Source organism: Triticum urartu, chromosome 5 (assembly GCF_003073215.2).
Source record: "Triticum urartu cultivar G1812 chromosome 5, Tu2.1, whole genome shotgun sequence".
Lineage (NCBI taxonomy): Eukaryota > Viridiplantae > Streptophyta > Magnoliopsida > Poales > Poaceae > Triticum > Triticum urartu.
In genome coordinates, this window is record NC_053026.1 from 587,499,552 (window position 1) to 587,518,284 (window position 18,733).

Sequence of the window (18,733 nt, forward strand, 5' to 3'; positions counted from 1 at the left end):
AGAACATTGCAATCATGCTCATCATTCAAATATTTAGTGCCAAACATTTTAATGCATTCTTCTTCTAACACTTTGGCACAATTTTCCTTTCCATCATACTCACGAAAGATATTAAAAAGATGAAGCATATGAGGCAAACTCAATTCCATTTTTTTTGTAATTTTCTTTTATAAACTAAACTAGTGATAAAACAAGAAACTAAAAGACTCGATTGCAAGATCTAAAGATATACCTTCAAGCACTAACCTCCCCGGCAACGGCGCCAGAAAAGAGCTTGATGTCTACTACACAACCTTCTTCTTGTAGACATTGTTGGGCCTCCAAGTGCAGAGGTTTAGTAGCAAATTTCCCTCAAGTGGATGACCTTAAGGTTTATCAATCCGCGTAGGAAGGCGTAGGATGAAGATGGTCTCTCTCTCAAGCAACCCTGCAACCAAATAACAAAGAGTCTCTTGTGTCCCCAACACATTCAATACAATGGTAAATTGTATAGGTGCACTAGTTCGGTGAAGAGATGGTGATACAAGTGGAATATGGATGGTAGATATAAGTTTTTGTAATCTGAAATATAAAAACAGCAAGGTAACTAATGATAAAAGTGAGCATAAATCGTATTGCAATGCTAGGAAACAAGGCCTAGGGTTCATACTTTCACTAGTGCAAAGTTCTCTCAACAATAATGACATAATTGGATCACATAACTATCCCTCAACATGCAACAAAGAGTCACTCCAAAGTCACTAATAGCGGAGAACAAACGAAGAGATTATGGTAGGGTACGAAACCACCTCAAAGTTATTCTTTCCAATCAATCCGTTGGGCTATTCCTATAAGTGTCACAAACAACCCTAGAGTTCGTACTAGAATAACACCTTAAGACACAAATCAACCAAAACCCTAATGTCACCTAGATACTCCAATGTCACCTCAAGTATCCGTGGGTATGATTATACAATATGCATCACACAATCTCAGATTCATCTATTCAACCAACACATAGAACCTCAAAGAGCGCCCCAAAGTTTCTACTGGAGAATCACGACGAAAACGTGTGCCAACACCTATGCATAGGTTCATGGGCGGAACCCACAAGTTGATCACCAAAACATACATCAAGTGAATCACGTGATATCCCAATGTCACCATAGATACGCACGGCAAGACATACATCAAGTGTTCTCAAATCTTTAAAGACTCAATCTATAACTTCAAAGGGGAAACTCAATCCATTACAAGAGATTAGAGGGGGGGGGGAGAAAACATCATAAGATCCAACTATAATAGCAAAGCTCACGATACATCAAGATCGTACCACCTCAAGAACATGAGAGAGAGAGAGAGATCAAACACATAGCTACTGGTACATACCCTCAGCCCCGAGGGTGGACTACTCCCTCCTCGTCATTGGAGAGCGCCGGGATGATGAATATAGCCACCGGAGAGGGATTCCCCCTCTGGCAGGGTGCCGGATCGGGTCTAGATTGGTTTTCGGTGTCTACGGAGGCTTCTGGCGGCGGAACTCCCGATCTATTGTGCTCCTCGATCGTTTTAGGGTATATGGAGATATATAGGAGGAAGAAGTGCGTCAGGGGGGCCACGAGGGGCCCACGAGGGTGGAGGGCGCGCCCCCCCTGCCTTGTGGCTTCCTCGTTGATCCCCTGACGTGCACTCCAAGTCTTTTGGGCTTCTTCTGATCCAAAAATAAGTTCCGTGAAGTTTCAGGTCAATTGGACTCCGTTTGATTTTCCTTTTGTGCGATATTCTAAAACAAGGAAAAAACAGAAACTGGCACTGGGCTCTGGGTTAATAGGTTAGTCCCAAAAATAATATAAAAGTTCATAATAAAGCCCATAAACATCCAAAGTTGATAATATAATAGCATGGAATAATCAATTTTTGTGATTTTTCGGGGTTCGTTTGGACATTTTTATGCATTAACTGAGTTTTCAATGCATTCATGTGCATTAATCAAATTTGAACTACATGCACATGCTCTAATGCATATAAATTGGTTGAAAATTCAAATTTATGTCCTTGGTTGCATGCTTAGGTCCCATGCAAGAGAGAATGAATGTCAAACACCATGCCACCGTCACTCGGCCACAAACATTGAGATACCTTGTTTTTAAATTCTAGTAAATCCAAAACTCGTCTGAAATTCATGAAACTTGGCATGCTATCATGGAGCGACATCAACATGACGTGGTAAATTTTTGGTCCCATTTGGGGCAGGTTTGGGTATATGCTTCTCACAAACCAGAGCTTCTCACAACAAGCATGATGATTTCGGTAGGGAACGTCCCACCTTTGGGACGAAACGATATCCATTGCCTCTTATTACTTCCAAATTTTTTCTCGTGTCAACATAGAACAACAGGAGTGTTGTCTCAATTTTTGTGATTTTTCGGGGTTCGTTTGTACATTTTTATGCATTAACTGAGTTTTCAATGCATTTATGTGCATAATTCAAATTTGAACTACATGCACATGCTCGAGTGCATATAAATTGGTTGAAAAATCAAATCTTTGTCCTTGGGTGCATGCTTAGGTCCAATGCAAGAAATGAGAATGAATTTCAAACACCAGGGCACCGTTGATTGCCGGCAAAACATTGAGATACTTTGTTTTTAAATTCTAGTAAATCCAAAACTCGTCTGAAATTCATGAAACTTGGCATGCTATCATGGAATGGCACCCGACATGCTGTGGTATTTTCCGTGTCCATTTGAGAGAAGGCGCACTCGAATAACAGCCAACAAAGGCATTTTGAAAAAATAGCTTCCACTTTAATATCTCAAACGTTTTTATAATTCAAATAGTGTGCATTCTGTTAACCATTCACGTGACGCCACATGTCTTGGTTTTAATGGCTATAGGAGGTGCTGTGCGGACACCTGCTTGACCTTGACTGAACGGGAGGCGTGCGAACAAATTTTGGTGCGCAGGCTGACCAAGAGGCATGTAGGCTGTCCTACAATGCACAGGCTCACCGGGAAGCGTGCGAGGTGTACGTTGCGTAGGCTCACTGGGAAGCGAGCCCTTTGAATTCCATGGCCGCCCACCTTCCTCTCCATTAATGGCGCCCGAGCCGCTGCTTAATACAGGTGGCGTTACTGTTCGCCTCCCATTCCCCTCCCTCCTGCAGACCTCCAGCAACGCCATGGCGCAGATGGATCATTTGCCACTAGTGTTCAAGTTTGGTGAAGTCGACTCCGAGCCAGATGAGATAGAAAATAAGGAGGAATGGGGCCTCATGGACATGGCCCAGAACGAGCTGGCCGCGGCGGTTGCTGCCCCCGCTCCCGTCCCAGCTCCCATCCCCGCGCCCGCACCAGTGACCATCCTCGTAGCATTGACGAGCTGGTTGCCGAGTACTATCGCAGAGCTGGAAGCCATGGGCATCAGCGAGGTCTCCGCGGACCCGCGTGAGCTCATGTACATGACAGCACCAGCGCTCGTGCCCGTGCCCGTGCGCACCCCTCCACCCACCGTGGCGCCGGTCCTCGTGCATTTGGCTGCACCCGCCTCGCCGTGCCCTGATGACCCACAAGTATAGGGGATCTATCACAGTCCTTTCGATAAGTAAGAGTGTCGAACCCAACGAGGAGCAGAAGGAAATGATAAGTAGTTTTCAGTAAGGTATTCTCTGCAAGCACTGAAATTATCGGTAAGAGATAGTTTTGTGATTGAGTAATTTGTAACGGGTAACATGTAATAAAAGTAAATAAGGTGCAGCAAGATGGCCCAATCCTTTTTGTAGCAAAGGACAAGCCTGGACAAACTCTTATATAAAGGAAAGCGCTCCCGAGGACACATGGGAATTATCGTCAAGCTAGTTTTCATCACGCTCATATGATTCACGCTCGGTACTTTGATAATCTGATATGTGGGTGGACCGGTGCTTGGGTACTGTCCTTACTTGGACAAGCATCCCACTTATGATTAACCCCTATTGCAAGCATGCACAACTACAACAGAAGTATTAAGGTAAACCTAACCATAGCATGAAACATATGGATCCAAATCATCCCCTTACGAAGCAACGCATAAACTAGGGTTTAAGCTTCTGTCACTCTAGCAACCCATCATCTACTTATTACTTCCCAATGCCTCCCTCTAGGCCCAAACAATGGTGAAGTGTCATGTAGTCGACGTTCACATGACACTATTGGAAATATGCCCTAGAGGCAATAATAAAATGGTTATTATTATATTTCTTTGTTCATGATAATTGTCTATTGTTCATGCTATAATTGTGTTATCCGGAAATCGTAATGCATGTGTGAATACATAGACCACAACACGTCCCTAGTGAGCCTCTAGTTGACTAGCTCGTTGATCGAAAGATAGTCATGGTTTCCTGACTATGGACATTGGATGTCATTGATAACAGGATCACATCATTAGGAGAATGATGTGATGGACAAGGCCCAATCCTAAGCATAGCTCAAAGATCGTGTAGTTCGTTTGCTATAGCTTTTCCGAATGTCAAGTATCATTTCCTTAGACCATGAGATTGTGCAACTCCCGGATACCGTAGGAGTGCTTTGGGTGTGCCAAACGTCACAACATAACTAGGTGACTATAAAGGTACACTACAGGTATCTCTGAAAGTGTCTGTTGGGTTGGCACGAATCGAGACTGGGATTTGTCACTCCGTATGATGGAGAGGTATCTCTGGGCCCACTCGGTAATGCATCATCATAATGAGCTCAATGAGACCAAGTGGTTGATCACGGGATCATGCATTACGGTACGAGTAAAGTGACTTGCCGGTAACGAGATTGAACGAGGTATTGGGATACCGACGATCGAGTCTCGGGCAAGTAACGTACCGATTGACAAAGGGAATTGTATACGGGATTGATCGAATCCTCGACATCATGGTTCATCCGATGAGATCATCGAGGAGCATGTGGGAGCCAACATGGGTATCCAGATCCCGCTGTTGGTTATTGACTGGAGAGTCGTCTCGGTCATGTCTGCGTGTCTCCCAAACCCGTAGGGTCTACACACTTAAGGTTCGGTGACGCTAGGGTTGTTGAGATATTAGTATACGGTAACCCGAAAGTTGTTTGGAGTCCCGGATGAGATCCCGGACTTCACGAGGAGCTCTGGATTGGTCCGGAGGTGAAGATTTATATATAGGAATTCAAGTTTTGGCCATCGGGAAGGTTTTCGGGGTAATCGGTATTGTACCGGGACCACCTGAAGGGTCCCGAGGGTCCACCGGGTGGGGCCACCTATCCCGGAGGGCCCCATGGGCTGAAGTGGGAGGGGAACCAGTCCCAGATGGGCTGGTGTGCCCCCCATGGGCCTCCCCTGCGCCTAGGGTTGGAAACCCTAGGGGTAGGGGCGCCCCACTTGGCTTGGGGGGCACTCCACCCCCCTTGGCCGCCGCCCCCCTTGGAAATTCAATCTCCTAGGGCCGGCGCCCCCTAGGGGTCCTATAAATAGTGGGGGGAGGGAGGGCAGACACACCCTAGCCCCTGGCGCCTCCCTCTCCCTCCCGTGACACTCCTCCCTCTCCCTGAGCTTGGCGAAGCCCTGCCGAGATCACCGTTGCTTCCACCACCACGCCGTGGTGTTGCTGCATCTTCATCAACCTCTCCTTCCCCCTTGCTGGATCAAGTTGGAGGAGACGTCTTCCCAACCGTACGTGTGTTGAACGCGGAGGTGCCGTCCGTTCAGCGCTAGGTCATCGGTGATTTGAATCACGACGAGTACGACTCCATCAACCCCGTTCTCTTGAACGCTTCCGCGCGCGATCTACAAGGGTATGTAGATGCACTCCCCTATCCCTCGTTGCTAGATGACTCCATAGATTGATCTTGGTGATGCGTAGAAAATTTTAAAATTCTGCTACGTTCCCCAACAGACACCACTAGAGGGATGCCAACATACATCTCATCAAAATATCGAACGAATACGAAATTCACATGACTACTTATAGCAAGACTTCTCCCATGTCCTCAGGAACAAAAGTAACTACTCACAAAGCATATTCATGTTCATAATCAGAGGGGTATTAATATGCATAATGGATCTGAACATATGATCTTCCACCAAGTAAACCAACTAGCATCAACTACAAGGAGTAATCAACAGTACTAGCAACCCACAGGTACCAATCTGAGGTTTGGATACAAAGATTGGATACAAGAGATGAACTAGGGTTTGAGATGAGATGGTGCTGGTGAATATGTTGATGGAGATTGACCCCCTCCCGATGAGAGGATCGTTGGTGATGATTTCCCCCTCCCAAAGGGAAGTTTCCCCAGAAGAATAGCTCCACCGGAGCCCTAGATTGGTTCCACCAAGGTTCCGCCTCATGGCGGCGGAGTTTCGTCCCATGAGCTTGCTTATGATTTTCGACGAAAGACTCCATATAGCCAAAGATGGGCATCGGAGGGCCACCAGGGGGCCCACAAGGCAGGGGGCGCGCCCCCACCCTCGTGGACGGTGGGTGCCCCCCTCTGGTATTTCTTTCGCCCAATATTTTTTTTCTATATTCTAAAAATAATTCCCGTGGAGTTTCAGGACTTTTGGAGATGTGCAGAATAAGTCTCTAATATTTGCTCCTTTTCCAGCCCAGAATTCTAGCTGCCAGCATTCCCCCTCTTCATGTAAGCCTTGTAAAATAAGAGAGAATAGGCATAAGTATTGTGATATAGTGTGTAATAATAGGCCATAATGCAATAAATATTGATATAGAAGCATGATGCAAAATGGACTTATCATGCCCGTGCGCGCCCCCCCTCAGCAGCATGGGACACCGCCGTCGACTGCAACCTCTCAGTGCCGCCAGCTGCCATCCTCCCGCGCCCCGCCCGTCGATCGCGCGATGACATGATGTTTGATTTACAAGTGAAGAACATTCCATGCTGCATTGAAGACTTCAACAACGGCATCCTAGAGGATGACAACGACAATGATGACGCGGCACGCCGCCTCCGCCGTCGCCGGAAATAGTTTTTTCTTGGGTTTAATACTGTATCTAGATCATATGATTATAAATTTGCCGTATGACTGAATGAAAGATATGGTTTGAGCGAACTTGCGTTTTTCTCTCTTAATGTACAGACTTATCAAACGATTTTCTTTTGAAAAAATGTCAATGGTTTTTAAATATAAAACACTCATCGCAAATGTTTTAGTTAGAACACCCGTATGCGAACCGACAGCTTCCCCAGGAAGCTAAGGGAAAATGTGCCAAGCAGGATTTGTGCAGCACTTGATCGCAAACGTTTTAGATAGAACACCCGTATGCAAAGTGAGAGCAGGATTTGTGCATCTCTTCAACGCAAATGATTCTTTTGGATGACCCGTGTGCAACCACTTACAAACAATTTGGGTATGTTGCCATTTGTCAAACTGGAAAGATTGACGTTTGTTGATCTAGTAACATTGCCATTTGTCAACCTTGTAACACTGCGATTTGTCAAAATATGAAGCTAAAATCACCAGCGGTATCAATTTTTTGCAACTAAAATTCAGTAATTAAGCATAGATTTCATTCATAGAGATTAAGTAGTCGTTCTTAATTTATACAAACAATTCAACTCGACAGCTGAACCGACCAAACTTTTTCCCAATTGTTGCCAACCACGTACTGAAATAGCTAGTTCAACTATATATACTAGCTAATTTTAAGTACGTTGTATAGTTCCGCCACATCTATAGTCAGATGAACTGAACAAAATAGCCCCTAAATACTACTACTACGGAGGGGCTTTGTGCTACTTCCGGCTGCCTCTCCTCTGCCGAGCGCACTCAGTAAGAGGCAGACAAGGAAGAGCCTACCGACGAGCTGTACAACTGCAATATGGTGCCTGCTGCTGCTGCTACAGCTTCAGCGACGCTCACCTTGAACGCCCTCTGCCGCTCCAGATGACCCCTCTTGAAGCGGTGGTTCTCCTCGTAGATCTCCTAATTCCTCGCCTCTGAGGCGGCGTGTGCTGCGGCCACGATGGTGGTAAGGCTCTTTGCGTGCTCGACGAGGAGCTCCTCCTCCTCCTGCAGGAACTCGGTGTAGCACGCAAGGTCGCTGATGCATGTGCGGGCATCCACCTCCGCCTCCCTCCTTCGGGCGGAGGTGGCGGGGAGGGTGATGACCTCGGCGGTCGACAATGGGCTGGTGGCCATGGCGGCCGATGATGGGTTGGCGGCCACGACCACCACCTCCTGCCTTCGGGCCGCGGTGGCGGAGCAGGTGATGGCCACGGTGGCCGGCAGTGGGGTAGCGGCCACGACGACCACCTCCCGCCTTCGGGCCGCAGCGGCAGAGTGGGCGATGGCCCTGGCTTTCGACGGTGGTGTGATGGCAACGGCGGCCGGCAACAGCTGCCGACGGGCAGCGGCGGCGGAGCGTGTGGTGGGTGTTCCGCACACACCCAACAGGGATGCCACGTGTCGGTGTCAAAACCGGCAGATCTTGGGTAGGGGGTCCCGAACTGTGCGTCTAGGCCGGATGGTAACAGGAGGCAGGGGACACGAAGTTTTACCTAGGTTTGGGCCCTCTCAATGGAGGTAAAACCCTACGTCCTGCTTGATTAATATTGATGGTATGGGTATTACAAGAGTTGATCTACCACGAGATCAGAGAGGCTAAACCCTAGAAGCTAGCCTATGGTATGATTGTTGATGTGTATGTCGTCCTACGGACTAAAACCCTCCGGTTTATATAGACACCGGATAGGGTTAGGGTTACATAGAGTCGGTTACAATGCTAGGAGATCTGAATATCCGTATCGGCAAGCTTGCCTTCCACGCCAAGGAAAGTCCCTTCCGGACACGGGACTAAGTCTTCAATCTGGTATCTTCATAGTCCAGGAGTCCGGCTGAAGGTATAGTTCGGCTATCCGAACACCCCCTAATCCAGGACTCCCTCAGTAGCCCCTGAACCAGGCTTCAATGACGACGAGTCCGGCGCGCAGATTGTCTTCGGCATTGCAAGGCGGGTTCCTTCTCCAAGTACTTCATAGAAGATTTTGAACACAAAGATAGTGTCCAGCTCTGCAAAATAAGTTTCCACATATTGCCATAGAGAGAATAATATTTACACAAATCTAATCTGCTGACGTATTCCGTAATGTGTCACACCACGACCAAGCCTTTATCCGAGTCGTTTTATTACCCCACCTCAGCACGTCATGCGAGGCGGTTTCCATGGCATGTCTTGTTAAAGCAGAGATCGTGTCCCCTTATTCCGGGATTCTCATCAATACGGGCGTGGGTAACCCAACCGCTTCTAGGACTCCTAGATTATAGGAAAGTACAAACAGACACGGAGAGGACTCTTGATATTCACCCTCTTTATAAAGGGGACAAGGCTTTTATTTTTCCCTCCCATGCTCAATCAAATCCTTCCCCCACCTCGAGCTCAAACGCCCAAAGTTCAGGTCAGGTGCTCCGAACCTTCAGTCATGTCCGGATCTAGCTTTCAAGGCCAATGGGTGCCTTCCTCCGTCACGGAAGAGGACATCAAAAAGTTGAGGGAGGCCAGATATCTGACCGCCGAGATTTTGCATCGGCTGCCTCCTTGAGGGCAGGCCGTTCCCACCCCCGAACCCGACGAGAACGTCGTGTTCGCCTCCCACTTCCTCCGAGGTCTAGGCCTTGCTCTGGATCCTTTTGTCAGGGGTTTGATGTTTTATTACGGGCTAGACTTCCATGATCTAGCTCCGGACTAGTTTCTTCATATCATGACATTTATCGTCGTGTGCGAGGCCTTCCTCCGGGTTACCCCTCACTTTGGCCTCTGGCTCAAGACCTTTGAAGTGAAGCCGAAGATGATCGAGGGGCAACATGCAGCGTGTGGAGGTGCCTCAATACGCAGGATGATGGGAGCCCCGTGGCCCAAAGGTTCCATCCCAGAGGTGTCTGAATTGTGGCAACGGGAGTGGTTCTACATCACGGCTCCTAGAAGTGCCAAGTGGGCAACCGCCCCTATTTTCCGCTCAGGCCCTCCACCACAACTGATGTCATGGATCCGTAGAGGTCTGAGCTGGGGGCCAGCCGCCCCTAGCATTCGAGATCTCTTCAATGGAGATTTCAGTTTGGTTGCGGTAATACAAGTTATGCTGGTTCGTCAAGTCCAGCCTTGCAAACGCCGGCCTCTTCGCCTATGGGAGTTCAATCCTGAGGGACCGCGTGTCATTCAAGATTTTCTCGGCCTAACGCACGAGGAGATGTACAAGTCATTCTTCGGACCTCAGGTGGAGTGTCCGGAAATCACCGAGGATGTGGGCCTGAGTAGTAACCGCGCCACCGAACAGGTAAGGTATCTTCCAGCCGAACATACTATCTCTCTCTCGTTACGAAGTTATTTTTTTGAGAGTTCGCTTTTTGACCAGAACTGGCTAACAAAGGCGAAGTTGATTCGGTGTTCGGCCCCCCTCCCCGAGGGTTTGGAAAACCCGGTATTGGAAAAGATGCTCCAGACCACACCTTGCCCGGAGCCCTTGAAGGAAGATACTGTGGAGGATAATGCGGGCGGACGCGGGCCCCCAACGCTGCCCATTCTAACCGAGGGAGCGAGCGTCTCCATGAAGGAGGACGACCTGAAGAGGAAAAGGACTGCACCCGGGGATTCGGACGCCGAAGCTTCCAAATGGGAGAAAAAGTCTCCCACAGAGGGTCCTGCCTTGGGGGGGTGCTGTTGCCGCACAAAGTCCGCGGGGGGATCAATTCTCCCGCGAGTCGTAAGTGACTCGTAATACTTTAATAGTACATATATGCCATCTTTTTCTTCTGAGAAGATAACCACCGCATATATTTTTGCAGTTCGGGCCTTAGCCCCTCTCAAATGAGCTCGTCTTCGGGGGATCTTCTTCAAGAGATGATGGAGAGCGAAACGCCTCCTCCGGACTCCTCCGCTCCGGAAGCGGGCGACCCTGAAGTGTCGTCGCGGAGGGCCTCTCCGAGTCCGGTGAGGCCAGAAGATAATCCCATTGACCCCCGAAGCTCCCAGTGTCCGGCTCCCGAAGAGAGCAGACAAAAGAGTCTGGCACCGTCTAGTGTGCGATCAGATGTTCTGAGGGAGTTGGTGGGGAGAGCGGCCATCTCAGATGAACACTGTGTGCTGATGAATACGGTGATGGAGAGAATATCGTCCGCCGAAAGCGGATTGCATGAAGCTTTTATGAGTCTACTGACAGGCTTTGAGGTACGTAAAAGAATGTATGATAGTCCTGCACATACTAGGTGTGCCCTGTGTAGATAGTAGCCCCTGAGACTCTGGTTGTCGTTGGAAACGACCACGAATAGAGGATCATATTCCCAGGTAATAACCATACTGCCTCTATGTGCAGGTGATGGAAACTTCGGTGGCTAGCCGGAATAGCGAGTTTGCCCATTTAGAACGGCAGTTGGATGCGGCAGACGCTGACATCGAGCTTGTTAACAAAAGGCTTGACGGGGCACAGGGTAAGTGTCATTATCTGATAAATGCCACAATAGGAAGAGCAGTATGATGCCCGCATCTGTAATATGTTGTGACTGCAGATGGAGCTGCCACTGTTGAAGCCTTGCGGGCAGAACTTGCCCGAGCCAAGGAACACGCGAGGTTGGGTAATGCGGCTGCTTTGAAGGCGGCCGAAGAGTTGCAAGCCGAGAAGGCCGCACATGGCGAGAGCCGTGACAAGATGGCCAAGATGGCCAAAGAATTAAAAGCCGCCACCGACCATTGTCGGGTTCTTATAAAGGAAAACCAGGCGAAGGCATTGAACCTTGAGAAGGCTGCTGCGACGAGAAAAGACCACCGCTCTGCTATGAGGGAAAAGAAGGAGGAGTTGCGGGAAGCCGGGGATATTGTAGCTGGGAAATCCTTTATGTTGCAGAGGAGGTTCGGAGATCCATGGTATGCCCCTTTGGATCGGCTGTGGAGTTCGGAGGATGTGTATATGGACTTGGCGGCGAGCGCTGCCGATGCGGCCAAGTACTTCCAGGGTCAGACGGATCGTGAAGTAGATCAGCTGTTTTGGAGACAATTCCATTCTCCCGAGCGTCCGCTGTCATTGACTGACCAATTAGCCGAATGGGCCAAACTAAATAGGTTGTCCGGACTCTCCATGAGGTCTGTTGTGGATCAATTATGGCCAGATGGGTCAAAACCGAACAGCTATTTCAGCTTGGTGCATCAGTTACTTGATGTGGTGCCGCGCATTGATGCGATGAAGAGGTCGGCGTGCATAGAGGGCGCACGGATGGCCTTTGCCCGTGTCAAGGCATACTGGGCCGAGATGGATGCTACCAATGTTGCAGCGCGGGATTCGGCCATAGGCCGGAAGGCTGCTGAGCACTACTTTGAAGAACTTCTTGAGGGTGCCCGTTTGGTAGAGGCCCAGTGCTCAAAAATATTATGTTTGAGTGATATGTAATCTCATTGTAAGCGAGATGCTTTTATAAATGTTTATAAGGCTATTTTTATACTTTTTCCTGAAAGTAATATGATGCCTCCTGGCGGCCGTTTTTGTATACATGTGTATAACCTGAAAGATTGCAGTCGTCGGCTTCAACCCCCACGCATATAATGCGGAGGTGCTCACAAAAACACGCGTTCACACTTAACCCAACATCTTGGTCCTATTAAGGAGGTGATAGCGGAGCGAGCGAGGCAACCAGACTATAATGCTTTAACACTTTCACTTAGCCATAGGAGTTTGACAGTGGGGCTACTAGATAGCCCCTGGTGGCTCCGCGCTCTCCTGATCTCGGGGTGCGGACATGCCTAGCCGGAAAACGGCCCTTCGTTAAGGCGGAGGAATTCTAACATTCCCACAGGTCATCGAGTGGTTGACCAGTCTCATGCTACATCATGACAGTCAGTTTTCGGCTTTCTCTACTGAGGTGCTCGTCCGGATGAACCAGGGCACAATCGCAGTAGTTCTCCTGGTGCTACCTTAGCCGGTAAAGCAGAACGTAAGACACCAAAACACAGGAGCCGGGCAAACCCAATATTTGACCAAAGACAATGATTCGGAGCTAATGCATATAGGGCCAAACTCGCAACGCCGAACACTCCCTAAGGTATTCGGTCTTTGTGGTATAAACCGGGCCTAAATAATGGCCTTTGTAAGAAGCCCCTTGTGTCCAGGTACGCGCATTGTCCTGGCGTGGCCACATGCCAAGACGTCAGCATCCTTCTCAACGGTGGATATGTATCAACAAGAGACAGTAAAAAAGGTTTACGCAGGGTCTTAATCTAAAAAGAATCCTTGGAGCGGGTCCCAGCTGCACGTCTGCGCATGTGTCTCTGTTGTGCCGTATCCTGGACGGGTGTAGCACGGTGATCGTCTGTAAAAGAGAGGAACTTAGGTGAAAAAGTTGTCGTGCAAAAAGATAGTTTGTTAAAGAAACCATGTATAATTCAAGATGAGAAGAAATTGCCACTTGTCTGTGCGTGTTGAGCCCCTTGTATTGACAAATAGGGGTGTAACCATTTATTTGGTATAAGTAGCGGCGCCGGACTCGATTGGTTGCGTCTGAGGTCTTGACCACCTATTGGATGCTTTCGCTAGTCCGGGCGCCTTTAATGTGCGGCTGCCAAGGCAGCCTCACTCTCTTTGGCGCGCAGAGATCGCTTGATATTTCCATACACTGTAATGACGCCACGTGGGCCGGGCATCTTGAGTGTAAGGGAGGCGTAGTGTGGTATTGCATTAAAGCGAGCGAAAGCTCCGCGTCCGAGCAGTGCTTGATAGCCACTTTGAAACGGAGCAATGTGGAAATTAGTTAAATGCTTGCGACGGAAGTTATCGGGGGAGCCGAATATAACTTGTAGTAAGAGGGAGCCCATACAACGAGCCCCTGGGCCTGGTGTTACTCCTTTAAAGGTAGTATTGCTGTGGTGAATTTGTGTTGGGTCTAACCCCATCCCGCGGATTGTATCCTGATATATTAGGTTTAGGCTACTGCCGCCGTCCATGAAGACTCGTGTGAAGTGATATCCGCCAATTACTGGGTCTAATACCAGGGCAGCCCATCCTGCGTGCCGGATACTTGATGAGTAATCGTGATGGTCGAAAGTGATCGGTTGAGATGACCAGTGGCAGGACTCCGCGGTGACAGGCACTTGGGTATATTTTCCTGGGAGTGCCGTGTTGTGTTTTCCCTTGATCACGTGTAACACGTTTACCGTTTTGACTTCGGGTGGAAATTTCTTTTGTTCCCCCGTGTCTTTCTTGGGGGGCTCGTCCTCGTCTTCACTTTGTGTATCCTCCCCCTTGTTTACGACGTTGAGCTTGCCGGACTGGTTGAAGACCCAACATTCTCTGTGGGTATGATTAGCAGGTTTACCAGGGGTACTATGAATCTGACATATTTGGTCCAGAATTTTGTTGAGGCTGGACGGTTCATCCCTGGTGCCTTTAGGGGGCGGCTTTTGACTTGGCAGAGAGCTTTTGAATCCGGCATTTACTGCCGTGCCCTTCGTGCTATCTTCTTTAATCTGACGTTTGTTGTTGCTGTTGCGCCGTGATTTCCCGTTTCCATCTCTAAGTTTAGATGTACTGGGGTCGCTGGTGCTACATCTGGCTAGCCAGCTGTCCTCACCCGCGCAAAAGCGGGTCATGAGGTTTGTTAATGCGGCCATCGTTCTCAGATTATTTTGGCCGAGGTGTCTGGCGAGCCATTCGTCACGGACGCTATGCTTGAAAGCTGCCAAGGCTTCGGCGTCCGGACAGTCGAAAATCTGGTTCTTTTTAGTAAGAAACCTGTTCCAAAGCTTTCGAGCGGACTCTCCGGGTTGTTGAGTTATATGACTCAAATCGTCCGCATCCGGAGGTCAGACATAAGTCCCTTGAAAATTTTCCCGAAAGGTGTCTTCGAGCTCTTCCCAACTTCCAATGGAGCTTTCGGGGAGGCCTTTGAGCCAGTGACGAGCTGGCCCTTTGAGCTTGAGGGGTAGGTACTAGATGGCGTGGAGATCATCTCCTCGAGCCATATGGATATGAAGGATGTAGTCCTCAATCCAGACCCCAGGGTCTGTTGTTCCGTCGTATGCCTCTATGTTTACGGGCTTGAATCCCTCTGGAAATTCATGGTCCAGCACCTCATCGGTGAAACATAGGGGGTGTGCGGCACCCCTGTAGCTGGGTGTACCACGTTGTTCGAGTGTTTGTTGTGTTGCATTGTATGTTGGGGTGCGCTTGCGTGGTCCATAGATGGATCTTGTTGCGCCGTCCTTTGGGTGTGAGCCCTCGTATGGGTCGCGTATTGTATTGTGAGCAGCGTTGTATGCCGCTCTATGTTGGTATAGGGGTTGTCTATCCGACCAGGTGGCTGCTTTGATATTTGGTTGTGGGGGGTCTGAGGCCTCCTCATCGAATTCGGGTAGCAGCTTCCGCTTTGGGTAGCTCTTGGAGGGGCGATTGTCGCCATACCTCGCTGCTGTATTGAGTATTTTGCTCCATCTAATGTGGAGTGTCTTGCGCAGCGTTGAGCCTTTGCTTCTGCTTTTTCAGACTCCTCGCGGTGGCAACAAGCCTTTTACGGGAAGTCTGCTGCTCCGGGTGTCTGTCCGGCGTTATGTCATCCGGACCATTATCCTTGATAGGATTTGTTTGTTCGGTTTGATTATCCGGATTACCGTTGTCCGGCAGCGGTTCGCCCTGCTCCAGTGCTGGGTCTGTGTGATTGCTATTTCTGTCAAGGCGGGATTTGGGGCGGCGCTTGCGTCGCCGCTTTGACTGCTTTTCGAGGGAACAAGCCTTCAGTGCGTCCTTCCGCTCCTCGTCGTCATCTTTTGGCGCGTCCACCATGCATACGTCATATGACGAAGTGGCATTCCAGGGCCCAATAGGTGCTGGTTCTTCCTCGTCTCCTTCATCGGCGTCCATACCGTCGATGTCTTCGGAGTCGAAGTCGAGCATGTCGGTTAAATCGTCGACAGTGGCAACAAAGTGGGTGGTGGGTGGGCTTTGAATTTCTTCATCGTCCGCATCCCAATTTTGCTGACCGTAGTCCGGCCAAGGCACTCCTGATAAAGAGAGAGACTTCAGTGTCTTCAGAATATCGCCAAAAGGCGAGTGCTGAAAGATGTCCGTGGCAGTAAACTCCATGATCGGCGCCCATTCGGATTCGATTGGTAGGGGCGCGGAGGGTTCGGAGTCCGGAGAGGAGTCCGGCTCCTTGGAGTCACGAGTCTCGCGGAGTGCAGGGCTGGTGTTCGGCTCAATCACCGTGGGGATCGCAACCCCCGAGGCGGCGTCCGACCGCCCATCCTTGATCAGCGCAGTTGGCTCCGAATTAAGGATCGGAGCCGATGCGGGTGCGGCCTCCAGGGCACTGTTCGGCGGCAGAGCTAGATCATGCTCGTCGGGACAGTGCGGCGCGCTCGGCAGTGACTCGAATCCGTCGAAGATCAAGTCCCCGCGGATGTCAGCCGTGTAGTTTAAACTTCCAAATCTGACCTGACGGCCAGGGGCGTAGCTTTCGATCTGCTCTAGATGGCCAGGTGAATCGGCCCGCAATGCGAAGCCGCCGAAGACGAAGATCTGTCCGGGGAGGAAGGTCTCGCCCTGGACTGCATCGCCATTGATGATCGTTGGAGCCATCGAGCCTGACAGCGACGACACAGAGGAACTCTCAATGAAATCACCAATGTCGGTGTCAAAACCGGCGGATCTTGGGTAGGGGGTCCCGAACTGTGCGTCTAGGTCGGATGGTAATAGGAGGCAGGGGACACGAAGTTTTACCCATGTTCGGGCCCTCTCGATGGAGGTAAAACCCTACGTCCTGCTTGATTAATATTGATGGTATGGGTATTACAAGAGTTCTACCACGAGATCAGAGAGGCTAAACCCTAGAAGCTAGCCTATGGTATGATTGTTGATGTGTATGTCGTCCTACGGACTAAAACCCTCCGGTTTATATAGACACCGGATAGGGTTAGGGTTACATAGAGTCGGTTACAATGGTAGGAGATCTGAATATCCGTATTGCCAAGCTTGCCTTCCACGCCAAGGAAAGTCCCTTCCGGACACGGGACGAAGTCTTCAATCTGGTATCTTCATAGTCCAGGAGTCCGGCTGAAGGTATAGTTCGGCTATCCGAACACCCCCTAATCCAGGACTCCCTCACCACGCGCACTACACTACGCCAGGGACTACGCCGCCGCTGCGGTGTAGCCTCCCAGCTGGAGCTGTCATCTGATGACGGCGGAGTGGCTGAGCGACGACGACAGACCCATGCCATTGGCGATTGTGGGAGAAGCAGACAAGATAAGCTACAGGGAGGGAGGGGAAATGCGACCCAAGACTCGCCGGCCGTGAGGGTTTATATACAAGGCCGGTAAGCATTGGGATTTTGGGGGGATTTCACCGAGTCGGGCGGGAAGTGATACGTCTCCAACGTATCTATACTTTTGATTGCTCCATGCTATATTATCTACTGTTTTGGACATTTTTGGGACTAACCTATTAACCGGAGGCCCAGCCCAGAATTGCTGTTTTTTTTCCTGTTTTAGGGTTTCGAATAAAAGGAATATCAAACGGAGTCCAAACGGAATGAAACCTTCGGGAACGTGATTTTCTCAACAAACAAGACCCGGGAGACTTGGACCCTATGTCAAGACACAAAAGAGGAGGCCACGAGGTAGGGGGCGCGCCTACCCCCTAGGCGCGCCCTCCACCCTCGTGGGCCCCCTGTTGCTCCACCGACGCACTCCTTCCTCCTATATATACCTACGTACCCCCAAACAATCAGATACGGAGCCAAAAACCTAATTCCACCGCCGCAACTTTCTCTATCCACGAGATCCCATCTTGGGGCCTGTTCCGGAGCTCCGCCGGAGGGGGCATCGATCACGGAGGGCTTCTACATCAACACCATAGCCTCTTCGATGAAGTGTGAGTAGTTTACCTCAGACCTACGGGTCCATAGTTATTAGCTAGATGACTTCTTCTCTCTTTTTGGATCTCAATACAATGTTCTCCCCCTCTCTTGTGGAGAACTATTCGATGTAATCTTCTTTTTGCGGTGTGTTTGTTGAGACCGATGAATTGTGGGTTTATGATCAAGTCTATCTATGAATAATATTTGAATCTTCTCTGAATTCTTTTATGTATGATTTGTTATCTTTGCAAGTCTCTTTGAATTATCAGTTTGCTTTGGCCTACTAGATTGATCTTTCTTGCAATGGGAGAAGTGCTTAGCTTTGGGTTCAATCTTGCGGTGTCCTTTCCCAGTGACAGTAGGGGCAGCAAGGCACGTATTGTATTGTTGCCATCAAGGATAACAAGATGGGGTTTTCATCATATGGCATGAGTCTATCCCTCTAAATCATGTCATCTTGCTTAAGGCGTTACTCTGTTTTTAACTTAATACTCTAGATGCATGCTGGATAGCGGTCGATGAGTGGAGTAATAGTAGTAGATGCAGGCAGGAGTCGGTCTACTTGTCTCGGACGTGATGCCTATATACATGATCATACCTAGATATTCTCATAACTATGCTCAATTCTGTCAATTGCTCAACAGTAATTTGTTCACCCACCGTAGAATACTTATGCTCTCGAGAGAAGCCACTAGTGAAACCTATGGCCCCTGGGTCTATCTTTATCATATTAATCTCCTACTACTTAGTTATTTCCTTTGCTTTTTTACTTTGCCTTTATTTTACTTTGCATATTTATCACAAAAATACCAAAAATATTATCTTATCATATCTATCAGATCTCACTCTCGTAAGTGGACATGTAGGGATTGACAACCCCTATTCACGTTGGTTGTGA

General features: G+C 49.1%; 1 protein-coding gene across 1 annotated transcript in view; it reads left to right on the top strand.

Annotated features, from left to right (window-relative positions):
- The first annotated feature begins 3,394 nt into the window (after window positions 1-3,394).
- Window positions 3,395-18,733, top strand: part of LOC125507474 (probable metal-nicotianamine transporter YSL3) — a 104,530-nt gene continuing 89,191 nt past the window's right edge. The window contains exon 1 of the mRNA XM_048672047.1: window positions 3,395-3,550. Within this exon, the coding sequence (XP_048528004.1) occupies window positions 3,395-3,550 (156 nt within the window). The remainder of the gene's footprint in view (window positions 3,551-18,733) is intronic.